The 18,818-nt window shown below is 34.7% G+C and overlaps 1 protein-coding gene across 3 annotated transcripts in view; it reads left to right on the top strand.

Annotated features, from left to right (window-relative positions):
- The window catches only part of SMC2 (structural maintenance of chromosomes 2), a 46,493-nt gene extending 27,983 nt beyond the window's left edge, over positions 1 to 18,510 (top strand). For all 3 annotated transcript variants that reach the window (XM_001110295.5, XM_015117162.3, XM_015117161.3), the window contains exons 17-25: positions 2,324 to 2,448; positions 4,027 to 4,220; positions 5,705 to 5,848; positions 6,320 to 6,514; positions 8,704 to 8,904; positions 11,058 to 11,174; positions 13,276 to 13,436; positions 16,805 to 16,952; positions 17,650 to 18,510. In XM_001110295.5, coding sequence (XP_001110295.2) covers positions 2,324 to 2,448; positions 4,027 to 4,220; positions 5,705 to 5,848; positions 6,320 to 6,514; positions 8,704 to 8,904; positions 11,058 to 11,174; positions 13,276 to 13,436; positions 16,805 to 16,952; positions 17,650 to 17,826 — 1,462 coding nt within the window. In that variant the 3' untranslated portion in view covers positions 17,827 to 18,510. The remainder of the gene's footprint in view (positions 1 to 2,323; positions 2,449 to 4,026; positions 4,221 to 5,704; positions 5,849 to 6,319; positions 6,515 to 8,703; positions 8,905 to 11,057; positions 11,175 to 13,275; positions 13,437 to 16,804; positions 16,953 to 17,649) is intronic.
- The last annotated feature ends 308 nt before the right edge of the window (positions 18,511 to 18,818 follow it).

Raw genomic sequence — 18,818 nt, 5'->3', positions numbered from 1 at the left:
TTTCAATATTGGGATCATGCTAATGTAACCTTTTTGTGTCACTCAGTAAACATTTACTGAGTGCTCCCTGTGTGCCACATATTCTTCTAGCGGCTGGGGATCAGATAAGTATCCCTGCCTTCATCTAGTTTTTCTTGTTGGAGAAGCAGACAATAAAGAAAGATAAATTGGTAAAACATGTTACTAGTTCTAAGAAGAAAAAAGTAAATCAGGAAAGGAGATAGGAACTGTCTAGGGCAAAGACATGTTAAAATTTTATATTGGGTGACCAAGAAAAGCCTCACTGAGGACATGATTGTTGAGTAAACACACGAGTGAGTGAGTGAACAAGAGTGAGTGAACTGGCTCTGTGGTTATCTGGGAGAATAAGTCCCCACTTGAATTGAAAGCTTCATGAGTTAAAAGAGCTACAAACTTAACAAAGTGCATCGTTTGAAAGTTTGGCCAGGCCTAGTGGTGCACACCTGTAATCCCAGCACTTTGGGAGGCTGAAGCAGGTGGATCGCTTGAGCTCAGGAGTTCAAGACCAGCTTGAGCAACATGGAGAAACCCTGTCTCTATTAAAAATACAAAAAAGTTAGCCAGGCGTGGTGGCATGTGCCTGTGGTCTCAGCTACTCAGGAGGCTGAGGTAGGTGGATTGCTGGAGCCCTGCAGTTCAAGGTTGCTGTGAGCTGAGATTGTGCCACTGCACTCTATCCTTGGGGACAGAGTGAGACCCTGTCTCAAAAAAAAAATTTTTTTTTAAAGTTTAATTGTAATTTTTTCCAGTATTTCTGAAGATGACAAATAGGGACTGATTTAAAAAGATTTTATTCAGAATTCGCAATATGAATACAATTTAAAAAATCTAAATAAATGTTGAAATGATTATTTTGGGGTACGTTTTTAGCATTCAAATTCTGTAGTTATGAAAGCTTAGAATGGCACCAAGACTTTTGAGGATGCTAAATATGGACAAGATTTTCATAGTCAGGATGACCATTCAGAGATACAAATTGAATCAAAGTTTTTCTGTTTTCTTTTTCTTTTTTTTTTTGAGATGGAGTCTCACTCTGTCACCCAGGCTGGAGTGCAATGGCCCGATCTCGACTCACTGCAACCTCTGCCTCAGCCTCCCAAGTAGCTGCGATTACAGGCGCGTGCCACCACACCGGCTAATTTTTGTATTTTTAGTAGAGACGGAGTTTCACCATGTTGGTCAGGTTGGTCTTGAACTCCTGGCCTCAAGTGTTCTATCCTGTTTACTTTCAAACATCACATACATGTAAAGGCCTGCATTTTACCTTCATGAATATAAATTAACCAGAGAGTAAATGAATTATTTTCTGTGAGAAGAGTAAAACAAAACTTTTCTGTGATATGTGGAAGCACTAACAAGGTGATGAGTTTGTAGTTAGTTACATTTGGCTTAGAACTGTTAATTTTGTTCAGTAGTATTGGATCATTTGTTCTGCAGAATTGAATTCTTTCCTAATTGTGTCACTGAGGTCAAGGAAGGAAAATAGATTTTGAAAAAAATGAGAATGGTGGAAGGATCAGCTAAAGCCATTGTTTCACACCATATCAGGAAAGTAACATCTTTTAAACAAATATTTCTATACTCCACGTTTTTAAATTAACTTGAAGTTAAAATTATTAAGTACTGTCAAGTATAGCTTCAGGCAGGAATACTCAAGGTAGTATTTATATTTTATAAGTTTTTTTTTTTTTTCCTCAAACCTCATGAATTTCTAGTGACAAGGTACTTTGTGAATTTATATTAACTTGAAATTTCACTGCAACTGAATTAGCTAAATACCTTTGAAAGAAATGAGTAAGCAGCCAGAATTGGGATTGAATTACAAAGTTTTCAAGAAGGTGCGTTTTAAAACAACTAAGTTCAAAACTATTTTTCTTACACTAAAAGTAGGGAACATTATTATTAACATTTGAAAATGAGGTTAATAATTAAATTTTTGAAATTTTATGTAATTGTTATAATTAATCATTTTTTGTGGTGAGTAGTTTTTTTTTTTTTTTTCTTTTTAGTTAGCAAGAGGGATTATTTTTAAGGAAACCTAGCTGTTAAATATTTCTAGTGTAAATAGTTATTGTGGATTTTAGTCATTTAGAGTTATTTACCTTCAATGACCATATCTAAATTTGAATTAATTGGTACCTCAGAAACTTGAAAGTCATCAAAATTATTCCTGTAACCAGTAGCATCTTATATGGTTTATAATGTATATGAGTTTATTTTAGGTAAGAATCTGAAGTTTGAATGTATTTCTCAAATACCAGAGAAATTACAGTCATTTCTTACGTGTTTCTGTTTTTGTAAGGTATCGCCAACTAAAACAGCAGTGGGAGATGAAAACTGAAGAGGCAGATTTATTACAAACCAAGCTCCAGCAAAGCTCATATCACAAGCAACAAGAAGAATTAGATGCCCTTAAAAAAACCATTGGTAAGATGAAAACAGCCCATGCTTAATCTCTGGTTTTATTCATATCTGTTACCTTACCTTAGGTATCTTCTCTACCTGTGCTATGTTTAAGATACATATGATAAAGTTTATTTAGGGAAAATCCAAGTATGGGATTTCTAGGTCTTAGGGTATGGTTATTTTCATTTTTATTATATATTGTCAAAGGTCTGTTCATTTCTACCAATGTTCATTTCCACCAGTGGCATATGAAAGTTTTCATTTCTCCAAGTTCTTTTTTTTCTCCAGACTTTTAAAATTTTCCAAATCTGTTGGTTGTGAAAAGATAGCATGCATTGGCATTTATTTTGCATTTCCCTAATTTCTGTTGGAATTTGGGATCTTTTTTGTATGTTCATTGTACCTTTGGGTTTATACTTCTGTAAATTTTCTATTTATTTCTTTTGCCCATGGGTTGCTCATGGTTTTTTCCCCACTGTTCTCATTCTTAAGAGTCCTAATTTCTTATAGGTTATGTGCATTGCAAATATCCTTTTACTGTCTTTTTTGGCTATGTACTGGTCTTTTAATTTTGTGTTCATAATATTTTTGTTATACAAAAGTTTTTATCTCCACTAATATTTTAATAGTATTTTCCACAATGAAAAGTAGCATAAGAAATTGTGCGGTAACGACTTCCAAGGTTATTTGCACCTGGGTCCCAACACTAACAGTATGCTTCGGTTGTTACAGCAACACGTGTTCATTCAGTATTGCTCTCTTATTTATTCATTTATTTTTTTTTTTTTTTTTTTTGAGATGGAGTCTCTCTGTGTCCCCAGACTGGAGTGCAGTGGCGCAATCTCAGCTCACTGCAACCTCCGCCTCCCGGGTTCAAGCACCTTCCTCAGCCTCCTGAGTTGCAGGGACTACAGGCGTGCAGCACCACACCCAGTTAATTTTTGTATTTTTAGTAGAGAGAAGGTTTCACCATGTTGGTCAGGATGGTCTTGATCTCTTGACCTCATGATCCGCCCTCCTTGGCCTCCCAAAGTGCTGGGATTACACAGGCCTGAACTACCACACCTGGCCTTATTTTTTTCTTTCACAAATTTGGGGATGTTTTTCCTTTGCTGTATCCTACTGTCAATTTGTTTGTCAACTTTAATGAGAAGTTCCCTGAATATGTATAAAATAGGCAAAGAACATAAAGTAAGCTTGTTTATGAAATTATACGCTTTCTAGCAACTACAGGAAAAATACCATAGTTACAGTGTTCTGGTTTTAGGAAGCATACAGTTGCATAAAAAATATGATCTGTGTTTTGTTTTTTTTTTTTTTAATAGATTGCTTCAATACCTTTGTAAAAGAATAGTTGTAGGTGAAGTTCAATTTCATAGCAGAAGAAATGATTTCATTACAAATTTTTAGATAATTCAAATATGACTTTTAGGTAGGATCTGTGTTTCATTATACCATTTCTAGAATATCATTGGGATAGTTAATTTTCTTAAATTTTAGCCGGTAATTTTCCAAACCATTTCTTCCATTAAAAGTTGAATTTGTAAACCTTTACCTGTAACTGTTAATTTAGCAACATTTGCCTACTTTGTGATGCAGAGGAAAGTGAGGAGATTTTGAAAAACACTGAAGAAATCCAAAGAAAAGCCGAAGAAAAATATGAAGTATTGGAAAATAAAATGAAAAATGCAGAAGCTGAGAGAGAGCGAGAACTGAAGGATGCTCAGAAAAAACTGGATTGTGCCAAAACAAAGTCAGATGCATCTAGCAAGAAGATGAAAGAAAAACAACAGGTAATAACTTCTTTTTGAAACTGAACCAACCTTTTAAAGTCAACATAGAGCTGAAGGTGGTAGAGCATCATTGGTTGACCTTAGTCATCAGAATTGATCTCAGAATCTAAAAGGGAGCAGTGTTCTTTGGAAGCAAATTATGCTTCTCACAACTCAAAGGAATATACAGGATGAGCATCTCAAATCCGAAATACAGCAGAGTTAGAAACTTTTTGAGTGTTGATCTGAGGCTCAAAGGAAATGTTCATTGGAGCAGATTTGATTTGGGATACTCAGTCAGTATAATGCAAATATTCCAAAATCTAAAAAAAAAAAAAATCTGAAGTCTGAAACACTTCTGGTCCTACACATTTTGGATAAGGGATATTTAATCTGTATTTTTCTCTGAAAACAGTGCAGTCTAGTATTTCATAGTTGTGAGTAGGGGATGCTAATTTTAAGGAAAGGCCGAAGTTGACCATTGGCAAATGCTTCCTTCAAGAGCGGATGGCCTTTCTTCAGGAGTGGATTATTTGATACTGTGGATGTCTTATCAGAGATTCAGCAAGTTGACATTTTTATTTGGTAAGCACCTAAATGAATGTGCACTGTGAGAACATGATGGAAGACAAAGCATGTTATATTTACAAGGTGTCATTCAGTTGTAAACTGATAATAGTTTATTATATCTTTTAGCTAATATCAAGCTAGAATTTGAACCTAGGTTTTTAATCACTTTTATGTGATTGCACCTAAATATATTTCCCTCACATTTTTTTTTAGCCCACTCTAAGACTCTTATTAAATAGCTGTGCAAAGTATTTTCTAATGCAGGGGTCCCCAACCCCCAGACCACAGACCAGTAACACAGGAGGTGTATGGCAGGCAAATGAGGATTACTGCCTGAGCTCCACCTCCTGTCAGATCAGCAGTGGTATTACATTTTCATAGGATTGCAGACCCGTTTGTGAACTGTGCATTCAAGGGATCTAGGTTTCATATTCCTTATGAGAATCTAATGCCTGATGATCTGAGATGGGGTGGTTTTATCCCGAAACCATGCTCTCTCCCTGCCCCTACCACATGGAAAAATCATCTTCCACAAATCTGGTCCTTGGTGCCAAAAAGGTTGAGGACTGCTCTTCTAATGAAATGAAGTGTAGCTACAGTGGGAAAGAATAATATTGAGAAACTTTTTACACATTGAACAGTTTTGTTTTTAAACTTTACTTCCACTAATTCATCTGTTATGTAGAATATTGTTTTCCCTGTAGGAATAAATGATAAAGGATATAATTTATGCAGAGTTCTTTCAGCCTATACAAATTACACTTTTTTTTTAATATGGGAAAATAAACTTCCTTTTTCTGGGGAAGCAGCTTAACCTGTACTTTTGGTAGCTGTGGGTCTTACTTGCATGAGATTATTGTTTATTTAATTTTCCTGTACATACTTGTTTTTGAGTAATCACCTATGTGAATACCCGAATACTGTGTTTTTTACAGGAAGTTGAAGCTATCACTCTGGAACTGGAAGAGCTCAAGAGAGAGCATACATCTTACAAACAACAGCTTGAAGCTGTAAATGAAGCTATCAAATCCTATGAAAGTCAGATTGAAGTAATGGCAGCTGAGGTGGCTAAAAATAAGGTAGGATTTATTTATCAAATTGGAGAAGCTGAAAATGATAATCTTTTTATGAAACATTAGCTTAAGATGTTTGACTTTGGTGTTCTCAGTCTTTTCACTCAGAATGAGGCACAGATAGCTTTTACTCATCCAGAATTGCCAGTTTGGGGATCTCATAGTTCAGTCAGCTTCTAGCAGTCTCTCTTCTTCCTCACCCAGTTGATTCCATCTACATTACATCCAGCAGAAACGCTTTCATTTGCAGCATGAGCATTGTACCCCAACCCTTTTTCCAGGGGTAATCCAAGTTTTCTTCTGTGTATAAATTCATTAGTCCTTTTAATGGTGATATAAAATAGAGGGTTAGGTGATCTTCTCTCTGCCTGTAATCACACTGACATCTTGCCCAGGGATCTGTCAGATAATTGTTTAGTAAATTAAAATTATTTACATGTTACCTCACCACATATTTTCTTTTATTTTTTGTTTTAGGAGTCAGTAAATAAAGCTCAAGAAGAAGTGACCAAGCAAAAAGAGGTAATAACAGCCCAAGACACTGTAATTAAAGCTAAATATGCAGAAGTGGCAAAACACAAGGAGCAAAACAATGATTCTCAGCTTAAAATTAAGGAATTAGACCACAACATCAGCAAACATAAACGGGAGGCTGAAGATGGTGCTGCAAAGGTATGTTTGTGTTCATTTTTTATACTTAATCAAATTTTTATTACTGTGCTCTTGAAAAATTTTAGAAAACTGCTTGATGGAGAAATCTGTAAATATAAATGGCAAAATTACAGCCTGACATAAATTTGAGCTTGCAGCTATTAACTGCTTTTCAACAATGCTAATTTTCAACAAATTGCACAAATGTTTTATTTTTAGATTTAATTTTAGATATTTGTTCCCATCTACAAGATGTAGTTACCAAATGTTTAGTGGTCTCCCATGGAAATAACTTTTTACCTCCAAATGTTGATAGAACTAATTACTGCTGTGCTAGTAATAATGATGTGTATTCTGTACCTTATTTCAAATTGAATTTAAAGAACTCACAGAACTATATATAGAGCTAACCTAAAAAAAGGACTGAATTGGCTTCCACATGTCTTTATGAGTGTCACTGCTGTATTTGCCACTTTATAAAAATCTGATGTTTTGCCAAGCAGCTATGTTTTTGAGGTTACCCCACAGTTTCCTTCTTTCATGTGTCACAGCGCCTTTAACTTCAGTGGTTTAAAGAGAACACATGCTTTTGCAGAAATTCATTGCTTGGTTGAGAAGCTGCATTCACATGGTGTTAATAATTCATCCAGCATGTTTTCTTATGAGTGTGTAACAATTTGGCACCTTTTTAATGTCCAGGATATTTTTTTTTAAGCATCCTAAAAATACATGAACTTTAACTTCAGAAAGATCAAGAACATACAAAACAATCTTCCCCTCTTCTGAAAGAACTGTGGAACTTGATTTAAAAAACATTTTTTATGGCTACATTATAATCTCCCACTTTATTACTATTGATTTCCCATTAGCTTAGTGATAGTGAACTGACTGAAATATTACCAATGGCAATGTTACTGCTAATAGTATTTTGGTAACTGAAAATGCTAGTACTGGTGATTGCTAGGAGATTTTATTTACAATTGAAAGAGTAAAAGGAGGGACTTGCAAGTGGGTCTGCTAAGAAGTCAATGCTTCTTTGAAAAACATAGTTTATCAAAGATTTATACATACCTACTAGTATCAGATCCTGTGCCAGGCACTGACAATATAAGGATGAGCAACACATATACAGAATGAATGATATAGAATGCTTTCAAAGAGTTTACAGGTCAAGAGGAAGATAGACTTGAAATGATAATTCTACTACGGGGCCTACATTTGAGACCATATCCATGGAATTAATACAAGTCAACAAATTAACAAGGATTGGATTCTGCCAGTGAGAATGAATCAATTCTAGTAGAAGAAAATCTTCTTTAAGCACTGTAATTTGAACTGTATAATCAGTTGTATTACATGAAGTATTATATTGTGCCTTTTTCAGAGGGGTGGGAGCAGGGATAGAGTCAATGTTTAGGGCAGTTTCTTAGAATATAGTTCTGAGAGAAAAATCATTAGGTCTCAGTCAGCATTAGGCTTCCATGATTTTACCAAATCTATGACTTAAGTATTAAAGGAATTTTAACTTACTACAAGTTGTTTTTTGAAGCAATAGATAGAATTTGGTAAATTCTAAAGGAGTTCTATCTGACTTCCATTTCATTCTAATGGAGGTGCTTTGCGTACACTTTGTAAAAATTTCTCTGAGTTGGCTCTTCTAATGCCAAAGTAATAGGAAGATCTTTTGCTATGCACTGTCTTGTTTTTGTAGTCTGCACTCCACATAACAATATTCATCTTTATTCTTGTCAGTAATGAAACTCATTTTTAAAAACTCATTTTAAAAACATGGTGGCTCATGCCTGTAATCCCAGCACTTTGGGAGGCCGAGGTGGGTGGATCACCTGAGGTCGGGAGTTCAAGACCAGCCTGACCAAAATGGAGAAACCCCATCTCTACTAAAAATACAAAATTAGCTGGGCATGGTGGCGCATACCTGTAATCTCAGCCACTCAGAAGGCTGAGGCAGGAGAATCACTTGAACTTGGGAGGCAGAGGTTGCGAAGTTGTGGTGAGCTGAGATTGCCCATTGCATTCCAGTCTGGGCAACAAGAGCGAAACTCCATCTCAAACAAACAAACAAAAAAATCAGTCATTGAAGGTTTTTTCTTCAGTATCTGATTAAAAAGTATTAAATATTTAAGAAACTGGCTTATACATATTGGTTTGTAAACATTTGTAGATCTCCATCTATTTTTATATGTGGCTAGGTATCCAAAATGTTGAAAGATTATGACTGGATTAATGCAGAGAGACACCTCTTTGGCAAACCCAATAGTGCCTATGATTTCAAAACTAACAACCCTAAAGAAGCTGGTCAGAGACTTCAGAAGTTGCAAGAAATGAAGGAGAAACTAGGAAGAAATGTCAATATGAGAGCTATGAATGTATTGACAGAAGCTGAAGAGCGGGTAAGTCAATTTCCTATGAATATCTGGCCACATTAGAACATGACCAGCATTGATAGCTCTATATGACCCCTGATGGAGTTATTAGAGTTAACCTTTTGCAGATGTCTTTGATGCTTTTCTTTCTGCTTTCCTTTTTATCTTTTCGTCGTTTTTTTCTTATTACTCTTGTGCGTCATTAGTGGTTTTTACATTCTGTTACACCTGGAATGACTTTCCACTGGCTTTTGTTCTTTGTCAAACATAATTCCTCACATTTCTGTCATTTCTTTCAGTTGCATTGAAAAGCCTTGAATAGGGTATGCTGCGCTGTCGTTCTCTTGACTCTACTGTATACTGAAACTATTATATAAGTAATGACTAAAGCCATTACATACATAAATACTGTTTCACTAATCTGTAAATCCTGCAACCTCTTCTCAGTTTTAATGCTCTTAATTACTCAATAATGTTACCCATCTCCCCTAACCTGACAAAACTTTGAGTCTGGGAAGGGAGTTTACTGTCATTTAGTGATGAACTTGGGAGGACCTATCACTAGAAAAACCCAGTGGGGGAAGCATTCCCTACTCTTAAGATAGCCATAAGAAATGGCTATCTTAAATTTTATATTAATGCCCCATACCTTCCTTCTTAATTCTGCAAAATTCTGTTTGAATTTGCAAATCATAGAGTAAAATTCATGAGAAATCTGCAACACTGATAATAGCACAATTACTTAAGAAATTTTACCGTAACTTTTTTTTTAACTGTTATTGGCATGAATATGCACCGAGAGTCTAGATTATGTTAGATACCAAACAGATGAATCATGCAGGTGTTGTGATCTCTCTACAAAATGCTCCTGCTGGTTTTCATTTCTACATTAAAGCTTTGCATATATGTGGCATATTTATAGAAGGAAAACTTTGGTCTGAATTTGATCGGCATAACATGATGAAACTTGTTCACTTGTACTCGTTTACTTCTGTTAGAGGAGACCTGAGTCTAATATTTTTTTCAAAAGAATTTATCAACTCCCATCCTGTTACCAGAGGAGAAGCCTGTATTGTTGATCAGCAGATGGCCTTTTTTTTCTCCTTGTGTTTTGTATCCATCTACATAAGCAATTATATGGATTTTCATGAAAAAATAAGATAAAAACATAGGAGGTTTGGGGAGCGTGACTGTAAAGAGGGACAGCTGGGAAGACATAAGGACTGGCTAGAGTTGTTAAAGGTGAATGTGAAATGCAGGGCTTTGAGGAGAAATGAGTTAGGAAGAGTTTTAGGAAGTCCCACTGCTGTTGATGGTATGATTATCCCTCTACAGCCTTGCTCAAAGGAATGCTACTCTTAAAGTGATGATATTTAAGCTGAAATTTCAGGCAACCGTTACGTCAGAAAAAAGAATATTCCAGGAAGGGAGAACAGTGCAGGGGCCATAAGACAATAGTGAGTTTATTATGTTCAAAGGAGCTGTAAAAGACCATATGGCCAGAACCTGGGGAGGAGTTTAATGCCATAAAGTCAAGGGATAAATAAGGTCCAATTCCCTTTATCCTGATGCATACAGGCTTAAAATCTGGTTGATGGGTGCAGCAAACCACCATGGCACATGTATACCTATGTAACAAAACTGTACATTCTGCACATGTATCCCAGAACTTAAAGTAAAATTTTAAAAAATTAAATAATAAGGTCCAATTTATGTGGGACCTATACATCATCGTGAAGGATCAAAATTTTATTCATGTCTCTGCTAAGGCTGACCTTAGGAGGAGAGCTTTCAGGGCTACTTTTATTTAAGTTTATATATAACACTTTTTTTTTTTTGCCTTGGCTGCTAAGGAGATAAGGGAATATTAGTGGAGTCAAAATATTTTAAGGACTTGTCTTATAAATTCTTCTAGCAATTTAATTTTGTTATATACATATGGATGATTTTATTCCTAGTTTTGTTAAGAGTATATATACACACACACATCATATAGTATATGTATAGTATAGTATATACTTATAAGAGTATATATAATTCTTAGTGCATTGTATCTTTTTGGTAAATAGGAATGTATGCGTTATATATCAAAATAATGAAACCTGTTTATTTCTGACTGAATTCCGGAATATAGAAGAGATTTTATATTTTCCCAGTTAACCATGTTTTTTATCTCACAGTATAATGACTTGATGAAGAAGAAGAGAATTGTAGAAAATGACAAATCCAAAATTCTTACAACTATAGAAGACCTAGACCAGAAGAAAAACCAAGCCCTAAATATTGCATGGCAAAAGGTATTTTAACCCCAGAATATTATGTTTTGTTTTATATGAGGTGGCGAGGATGAAAAAAATATTATCAGTGGATTTATACTCTGAGAAATTTGAAATGGCTGATCTGTGTTTGATTGGGGCACATATTCACACTTCAATTAAAACCTCAGACTTTTAAATGCATTTTTTCTTTTCAGACTTGACTATTACCAGATCCTGGCATTCTTGTCCTCCTTAAGAATTGGACAGTAAACAAGCTTCTTTTATAGGACGCTTACTCAACAAAATCCCAATTCCATTTTGTTTTATGACAGCTTTGGCAGATGTCAGGCTTCTTTACTGTTACTTCTACTTCCCTGACTTCATGTATCTGTCTGCTGTAGGATAATCCCTTAGCCTCTCATGTGGAAGTTTTTCCATTTTTACTGTCGCAGAAGACTCTTACTTCAAAGATTCCAAACATAGAGTTACTGTGCTGTTTGGTAGTTTAGCAAACCTGTGCCTTCTGGGTTTTAATGGGACACTATTTTCTCTTTGTAATTCTGTAGGAATTCTATCTTCAGTAATGCACCACAGTTATCCCTTTTAGTCACCTTGTTTTTTTCTTTTCTAAGACTTATTTTCAGTGCTCTATTCCCTGTACAATTTTTCTCTTAAAAAGGGAAGCAAAAGACTGACCCTATTATTGTTGTACAGCATGTCGACTTAACACTGGATCTGAGAAGTTTTTGTTTTCTTTTTTCCCACCAGGGTTCCTAGACTTAGTACAAATCAGAATCTATTGTCTAAACATATCCTGCTCTTCCCTAATTTCCAAGGTTCTTCCAAAGCCAGTAGCATTTATTCAGTCACTTATTATATGCCAGTCACTATTCTCAAATTAATTTTCTTATCTAATCTTCACAATAACCTAATGAAATAGGTACTGTTATCAGCATTATATTCTTCCTTCTGGCTTCAGCCCTGGTTATGTTCAGGTGTAGTAGCATTCCTCTCTCTTGGTCCTGAGCTGCCTCTCCCCCACTTGGTTTAGAACCTGCTTCCATTCTGTAGACTATTATTCAGCAGCTGTGTACTTGTTCTTAAAATGTGTGTTACTTAGTAAATCTATATTTAGGAGCACTGCTTGTGTCTATGAGATTTTCTTGTTACTATGTTCATTAAAAAGTATATTTACATTTTAATATTGTATATCTGCATTTGAATTTGGAGATTTCTCTAGAGAACTTGGCTGTCAAGTCCTTGTGTATGTGTGTGTGTGTTAGACTTTCAAGTTTGACTCCTGAACTAAGAATATTAGTCATGTCTTTTAAGACAGATGGCCAGATTCCCAAATCATCAATCAAGTGCGTATGAACAAAAATTACCCTATTACAAACTAGGATTTTGGCCCTAAATCTCTGTCTCCTTCTGTGGCAAGACAGGAGCAGACCAAACAGCCTTCTTTTTTCTTGGGATCTAATCCTATTTTCTGGCTCTCAACAGCTTATCCTCTTCGGCTAGGAGATGAGGCATATAGAAAAGAACCCTTTAACAGATCTGGTCCTTTGATTTCATGCCCCTTTTTCTCCTGGGCCTCACACTGATCTGCTTAGGGCTTTAGACCCATCTTATTGTATCAGTCAACAGGAAAAAGAAAAGTTTTATAAGAGAACATTTTATTCCAAAAAGAGTTTTGTTTTTGTGTTTGCTTCTATTTTGTGTTTTTTTTTTCCTCATGTGATACAAATGTGTGTATCCTGAGGATTCCTGCAATGTGTTCTACAAAAGTGTCAAAACTTTGGAGAGTAGAGTTAGAGGTGTGCCTTCTAGTTCCCCTGGAAATTAGAGCAGGATTCAGTAATTCATTTTTGTAAAAGGCCAGATAATAAATATTTTTTGCTTGGGAGCCCATCCAGTCTCTGTTGCAACTACCTGATTTTGTTGTATCACTAGCAATGATTGATAGACACTTTGTAAATGAATGAGCATCTCCAGATTTTTCACATGGACCATAGTTTGTCAGTCTCCGAGTTACAGTAATAGACAAAGTAGACCTGCTGTGTTGCATATACATATATCAACAATTGATTCTTCTCGGAAAGCATCCTGATGTTTTAACTCTTTTATTTTTTAAATCCAGGTGAACACGGACTTTGGCTCTATTTTTTCTACTCTTTTGCCTGGTGCTAATGCTATGCTTGCACCACCAGAGGGTCAAACTGTTTTGGATGGTCTGGAGTTCAAGGTTGCCTTAGGAAATACTTGGAAAGAAAACCTAACTGAACTCAGTGGTGGTCAGAGGTGAGGAATCACTTTGCTGTATTTTAATTTTCATTCCTCTTACTTTAATTCATCATCTCATTACCTTAACAATTGTATTTGTGTTTTAATTTGCTTAACTACCTTTGCATGTAGAGTTTAAGGAGCCTAATATATAAGACTAAACATTTTGGTTAAAACATTTGATTAAAATAGGCAGCAAAGTTGACAAAATATATTTTTAAAAAATGTATTTTCAAATATTAAAAAATGAATAGTCCAGGACAAGATGAAACAGAAATGCTGAGCCCTGTGTTCACCCTGGCTTTCTCTCTAGTGGCAGTTTTTGGACTTCAGGTGCCCAAACAGAGGTCAGTAGTCTCACTAAGTTAAAAAACACAGAATTTTGTAAAGCCCTAGAGTGCTACACCTTGGTATTAGGTCTCTACTGTCCCTGAAGTGAAGCCTAATGGAGACATATCCTAAGAAACTGAACAGATTTCTTGAAGGGATCAAACTGTTACTTGTTTATCAGAACAAAGGCCAGTGTTCTTTAAAGAAGGTTAAAAAAAATTGAGATACTAAACAACATAACCACAGACTCTGAAATGACAGTTGATGAAAGTAGGAAACAAGTTAGAGTTACATTAATCATTTTATGAACATAATGAGAGAAATAGCTACTAAAAAGAATTAAGTGGATCTTCAAGAGATTAAAAAAAGTTTTCTGCATGAGGTTAACAGCAGATAAGATACTGTAAAAGAAAGATGAGTAAATTTGAAGACATAGCAATAGAACAGAATCTATTCAGGCTACACTGAGAAAGAAAAAACTGGAGGGGGAAAAAAACCGGCTTCAATGTCCTAAGGGAAGCTGTCTAATGTGCAAGTAATTGGAGATCCAAAAGGAGAGGGAATAGGGAGGATGGAAAAATACCTGAAGAAATTATGGCCCTATAGTTTCCAGATTTGATGAATTCTGTAAACCCACAGATTTGAGTTCTGTCAAGCTCATGCAGGATAAACAGAAACACATATAAAATAACAAAGCAAGAGATATATAAAACTGCTGAAAACCAGTGATTAGGAGAAAAATCCTAAAATCAGCTAGAGGAAAAGAGACATATTATATGCTAGTGAACAAAAATAAAAGTGTCTTTAGATTTTTTTTTAAATGCTACATATGTAAGCCAGAAGTCTGGAACATCCACAAAGTGCTCAAAGTAAAACATGTCAACTAGAATTGTTTATCTAACAGAAATATTCTTCAAATTGAAGGCAATATGAATACTTTTCAGACAGAAACATCTGAACCATACTACAGGTTAAAGGAAGTTCTCAGGCAAAAGGAAAATGATACCAGATGGAACCTTGGATCTACATAAAGGAAGGAAGAGTGTTGGAAAATAACATGGATTTGAAGTTCAGGAAAGTTTCTTCCAACCTTACACAGTGATTCAGAAAGTCAGCATAGTGATAGAAATCTAAAAGGTCATATGTCCTCACGTCTTACCTGCAGATAGCCAATTAATTAAAACCTCCTAAAAGAAGGTTGTGAATGAATATTCACATAATTGAAATTAGTGATTAATTTAGTAATTTTTTTTTCTCCGACGTTATATAATCCATAGGCCTTGAATTGTTCTTCTGTGTCCTGTAATACCATCATGTAACCCTTTTTTTATGTACATAGAAAATATAGACACCTGTTAATGTTCCTTATGACCCCTTGTATCATTTTTATGAGTAGAAATATATTTTATTTATATTTTTTATAAAATTTGTAAATAAGAATCAAAAATACAGCACCTGCTCTGCCTGTTCATAAAAATTGAATTCCACAGTTTAGTTCCCAGTATCTTTAGCTATATTTGCCAAAGCCCTAGAAAATGTTTTGAGGAAAATAGAAAATGTGTGCTTCTCTTCTTACTGGGACCTATAAATTATTTCTGTAATTAAAATGCTATAAAGTTATTTTTAGATATACCACTATCCAGCGTGGCAGTTAAAAAAAAAATTCTGCTATGCTGAAGGGTTAAAGATTAAGTTTAAAACTCAATACTTGAGGCACTCATCACAGAGAAAGACAAACATAATTTTAGGTTGGCTGAATGACTTTAGCTCCCTTTTATAGAGGTGATTAACAGTCTCACTGTGATTTCATTTTGATGATACTGTTTTATTCTTTTTTTTTTTTTTTTGCTAGCAATTTTTCTCCACTTGTGCACACATTTTTCCCTACTTACTTATGTATTTCCTAATAAATAGCCTTATTAGAATGCAGCAGGCCTTGGGCCGGGCACGGTGGCTCATGCCTATAATCCCAGCACTTTGGGAGGCCAAGGCGGGTGGATCACTTGAGGTCAGGAGTTCGAGACCAGCCTGGCCAGCATGGTGAAATCCTGTCTCTACTAAAACTACAAAAATTATCTGGGTGTGGTGGCATGCACCTGTAATCTCAGCTACTAGGGACACTAGTAGAATTGCTTGAACCTGGGAGGCAGAGTTTGCAGTGAACCGAGATCGTGCCACTGCACTTCATCCTGGATAACAGAGCAAGACTCTCAAAAAAGAATGCAGCAAGCATTAAGTTGGCTATCCTAGTACTGTATGCCAACATGTACTTGAAGTTACAGAATAAGTATATTACAAATGCTACTCTAATGTTTAGTCTAATGTTAAGAAATTATAAATATTTTATATTAAAATAAGACTTTTTATGAATTATTTTTAAGGAAAAAATATAATAATTATATGATTCTTCATACTGGATTAGAATGAGCTGCAGTAAGCGAGAAGAGAACTGAAAATAGTGCTGTGGAACCTGAAATTAGGTGTAACTATGAATTTTACATAAAATTGTTTGAACTTTTGACAGTGATGTACTTAGAGTAATGGGCCATCATCCATACAACTTATTCACAAATGGTACCAAAAATATATAGAGATTGTGTGTCTGTTTGTGTGTGTATATGCATACTTATGTAAGTGTGTACATTATGAAAGTTTGAAAAATGACATCTCACCCAGTTACTGTTACCAAGACAATAGCTATTGTCTTAAATAATGACCATAGCCCTTACTCTTACGAGCCAACTGGGGAAGGAAAAAAAAAAACTTTTAAAACTAACATGATCTTAAGAGTAGGTGCCAAACGTAATATGGCAATATTAAAATTGTCTGAAAATAGCATGCTTCTGAAAAGAGGAAAAATGGAAAGCTAAAATAAAAAGAAATATTTTAATACAACAAAAGTGTTAAAGTTTGAAACTCAAGATTCTTTTTTTATATGACTGCCTTTCAGATAAATCTGCTCTATTCACAATAATAGGATCACATATTTGCTTCAGTGTTTTGATAAGTGGTAAAATCAAATTGTTATGGTTTTTCTTCTACTGACCTTTTCTTAGGTCTTTAGTGGCCTTGTCATTAATACTGTCGATGCTCCTCTTCAAACCTGCTCCAATTTATATCCTTGATGAGGTAGATGCAGCTTTGGATCTTTCTCATACCCAAAACATTGGACAGATGCTACGTACTCATTTCACACATTCTCAGGTAAGAACCAGAAAAAAAAGTCTCAGTAATAGTTTAATTAGACTATTTTTCCAAAACCATTCTTTAGTAGTAGCCAATGTTAGTAAGATATTTAGGGTTGATAAATACTAAAGTATTGTATATTTATTTAAATAAACTTATGTTTAAATAGGTATAGAAGGAAAAAAGGTTCACTCTCCTTTTAAAGAAAGACCTAGGCATTAAAAATGTTGGTTGTAGCATGAGGGAGATTCCAATGTAGTCATAATACAGAATTAACTTAGGGTTAATACAGTTGTTTTCTCTAGTTAGCTGCCATAAAGATGTACAAGATGTACAATCAAAACTGTCTCAGGGATATTACTCAGGTATCAGAAAATCATGTGACACTTGATGGGGGAATTTAATTTCTCATGGCTAAAAAGTTGAACAAAGCCCCTGAAGCTAAGAACAGTTTGTTTTTATTACAGTGTTGCTGTAGGACCTGGGGCTGCCAAATATGCTTGCATAAATTATGCATTGTACAACTCTGGGGACTCCACTCATAGTTAAGCGACTTCTAAAACAATTTGGACAGCTAGTATTTACTTAGGTGCCTCATATAACTAAAGATATAAAATCAAAATTATCTACAAACAATTCTTATCCCCAGTATAAAGGAGTAAACTTCAAGTGTATCACAAAAAGTTTTTTTATACTTTTTTCTTTTTTCCTTAAGTTCATCGTGGTGTCACTAAAAGAAGGTATGTTCAACAATGCAAACGTTCTTTTCAAAACCAAGTTTGTGGATGGTGTTTCTACAGTAGCCAGATTTACTCAATGTCAAAATGGAAAGATTTCAAAGGAAGCAAAATCCAAGGCAAAACCACCCAAAGGAGCACATGTGGAAGTTTAAACTACAAGTTTATTTCTTCATCTTGACCTGTTTTTTTAAATATAAACTTTTAAGGACTTGGGATAAGTAATTTGTTGATATAAAAAATTAATGTTACTATGTTACTTAACCCATGTTTTCTCTTTATATAATCACTTATCACTTACAAATGAGCATATATTCCTCATCTCTTAACCAGTCTAATTATGGTCCAATTATTGTGATTGTGATTTTATGCATATCATCAAATGTTTTTTTCTTATGCAGGTCTTTTATATATTAGGAATCCTGAGATACCCAATTCCATATGTAAAAGCTAATATACAAAAAAGCAGATTAAATTACATGATAAATGTAGCTGATCATCAGTGTTTAATTGATTTAATTCCTAAGGCAATATTAATGTGTTTTCTATTCTAATAAAGTCATTCAGGTAAGGAAGAATTATCAGTCAGGTAACTGGACCAACAATGGGAACACATATAAAGCTATTATGCATGCACAGAGCCGTTTGAGGCTAGTTTTTTAACGACACAACTCCACACCCCTGATTTAGACTGAGATAGAAAACAGATCTTGAAAGATTTCTTATTTTAATGATACATGAATATCATGTTCCTATATGCTTAATAATTGGTCTCTATGACTTTAATGTTTTTGTTTTTTTAAGCTTTATAAGTATTTTTAAATAAAAGTTTAGGAGGAGGTGTGTTGCGTGGTACTATCTGCTGCAAGTTTATCTGAAGTCTGTTAATATTTTCCAAGATTTTTGTCAGCCTTTTCATAATCCAGTCATCAACAGCCTATTGGTAAACAAGAATGTAGGAGCCTGTAGACTAAACCAAATTTATTTTTCCCTGAGTCTGATACATATATTTGATATATCTATTTGAGATATATATAAAATATATTTACATCTGATATATATATCTGATATATAAAATATATTTATATCTGATATATATATAAATATAAATCGATCCATCTGTTCCACCAAAATAACTCAAAAGTTG

Source organism: Macaca mulatta, chromosome 15 (genome assembly GCF_049350105.2).
Source record: "Macaca mulatta isolate MMU2019108-1 chromosome 15, T2T-MMU8v2.0, whole genome shotgun sequence".
Taxonomy (NCBI): Eukaryota; Metazoa; Chordata; class Mammalia; order Primates; family Cercopithecidae; genus Macaca; species Macaca mulatta.
The sequence above is the reverse complement of the archived record's forward strand: the minus strand, read 5'-3'. Positions and strand labels throughout refer to the sequence as shown.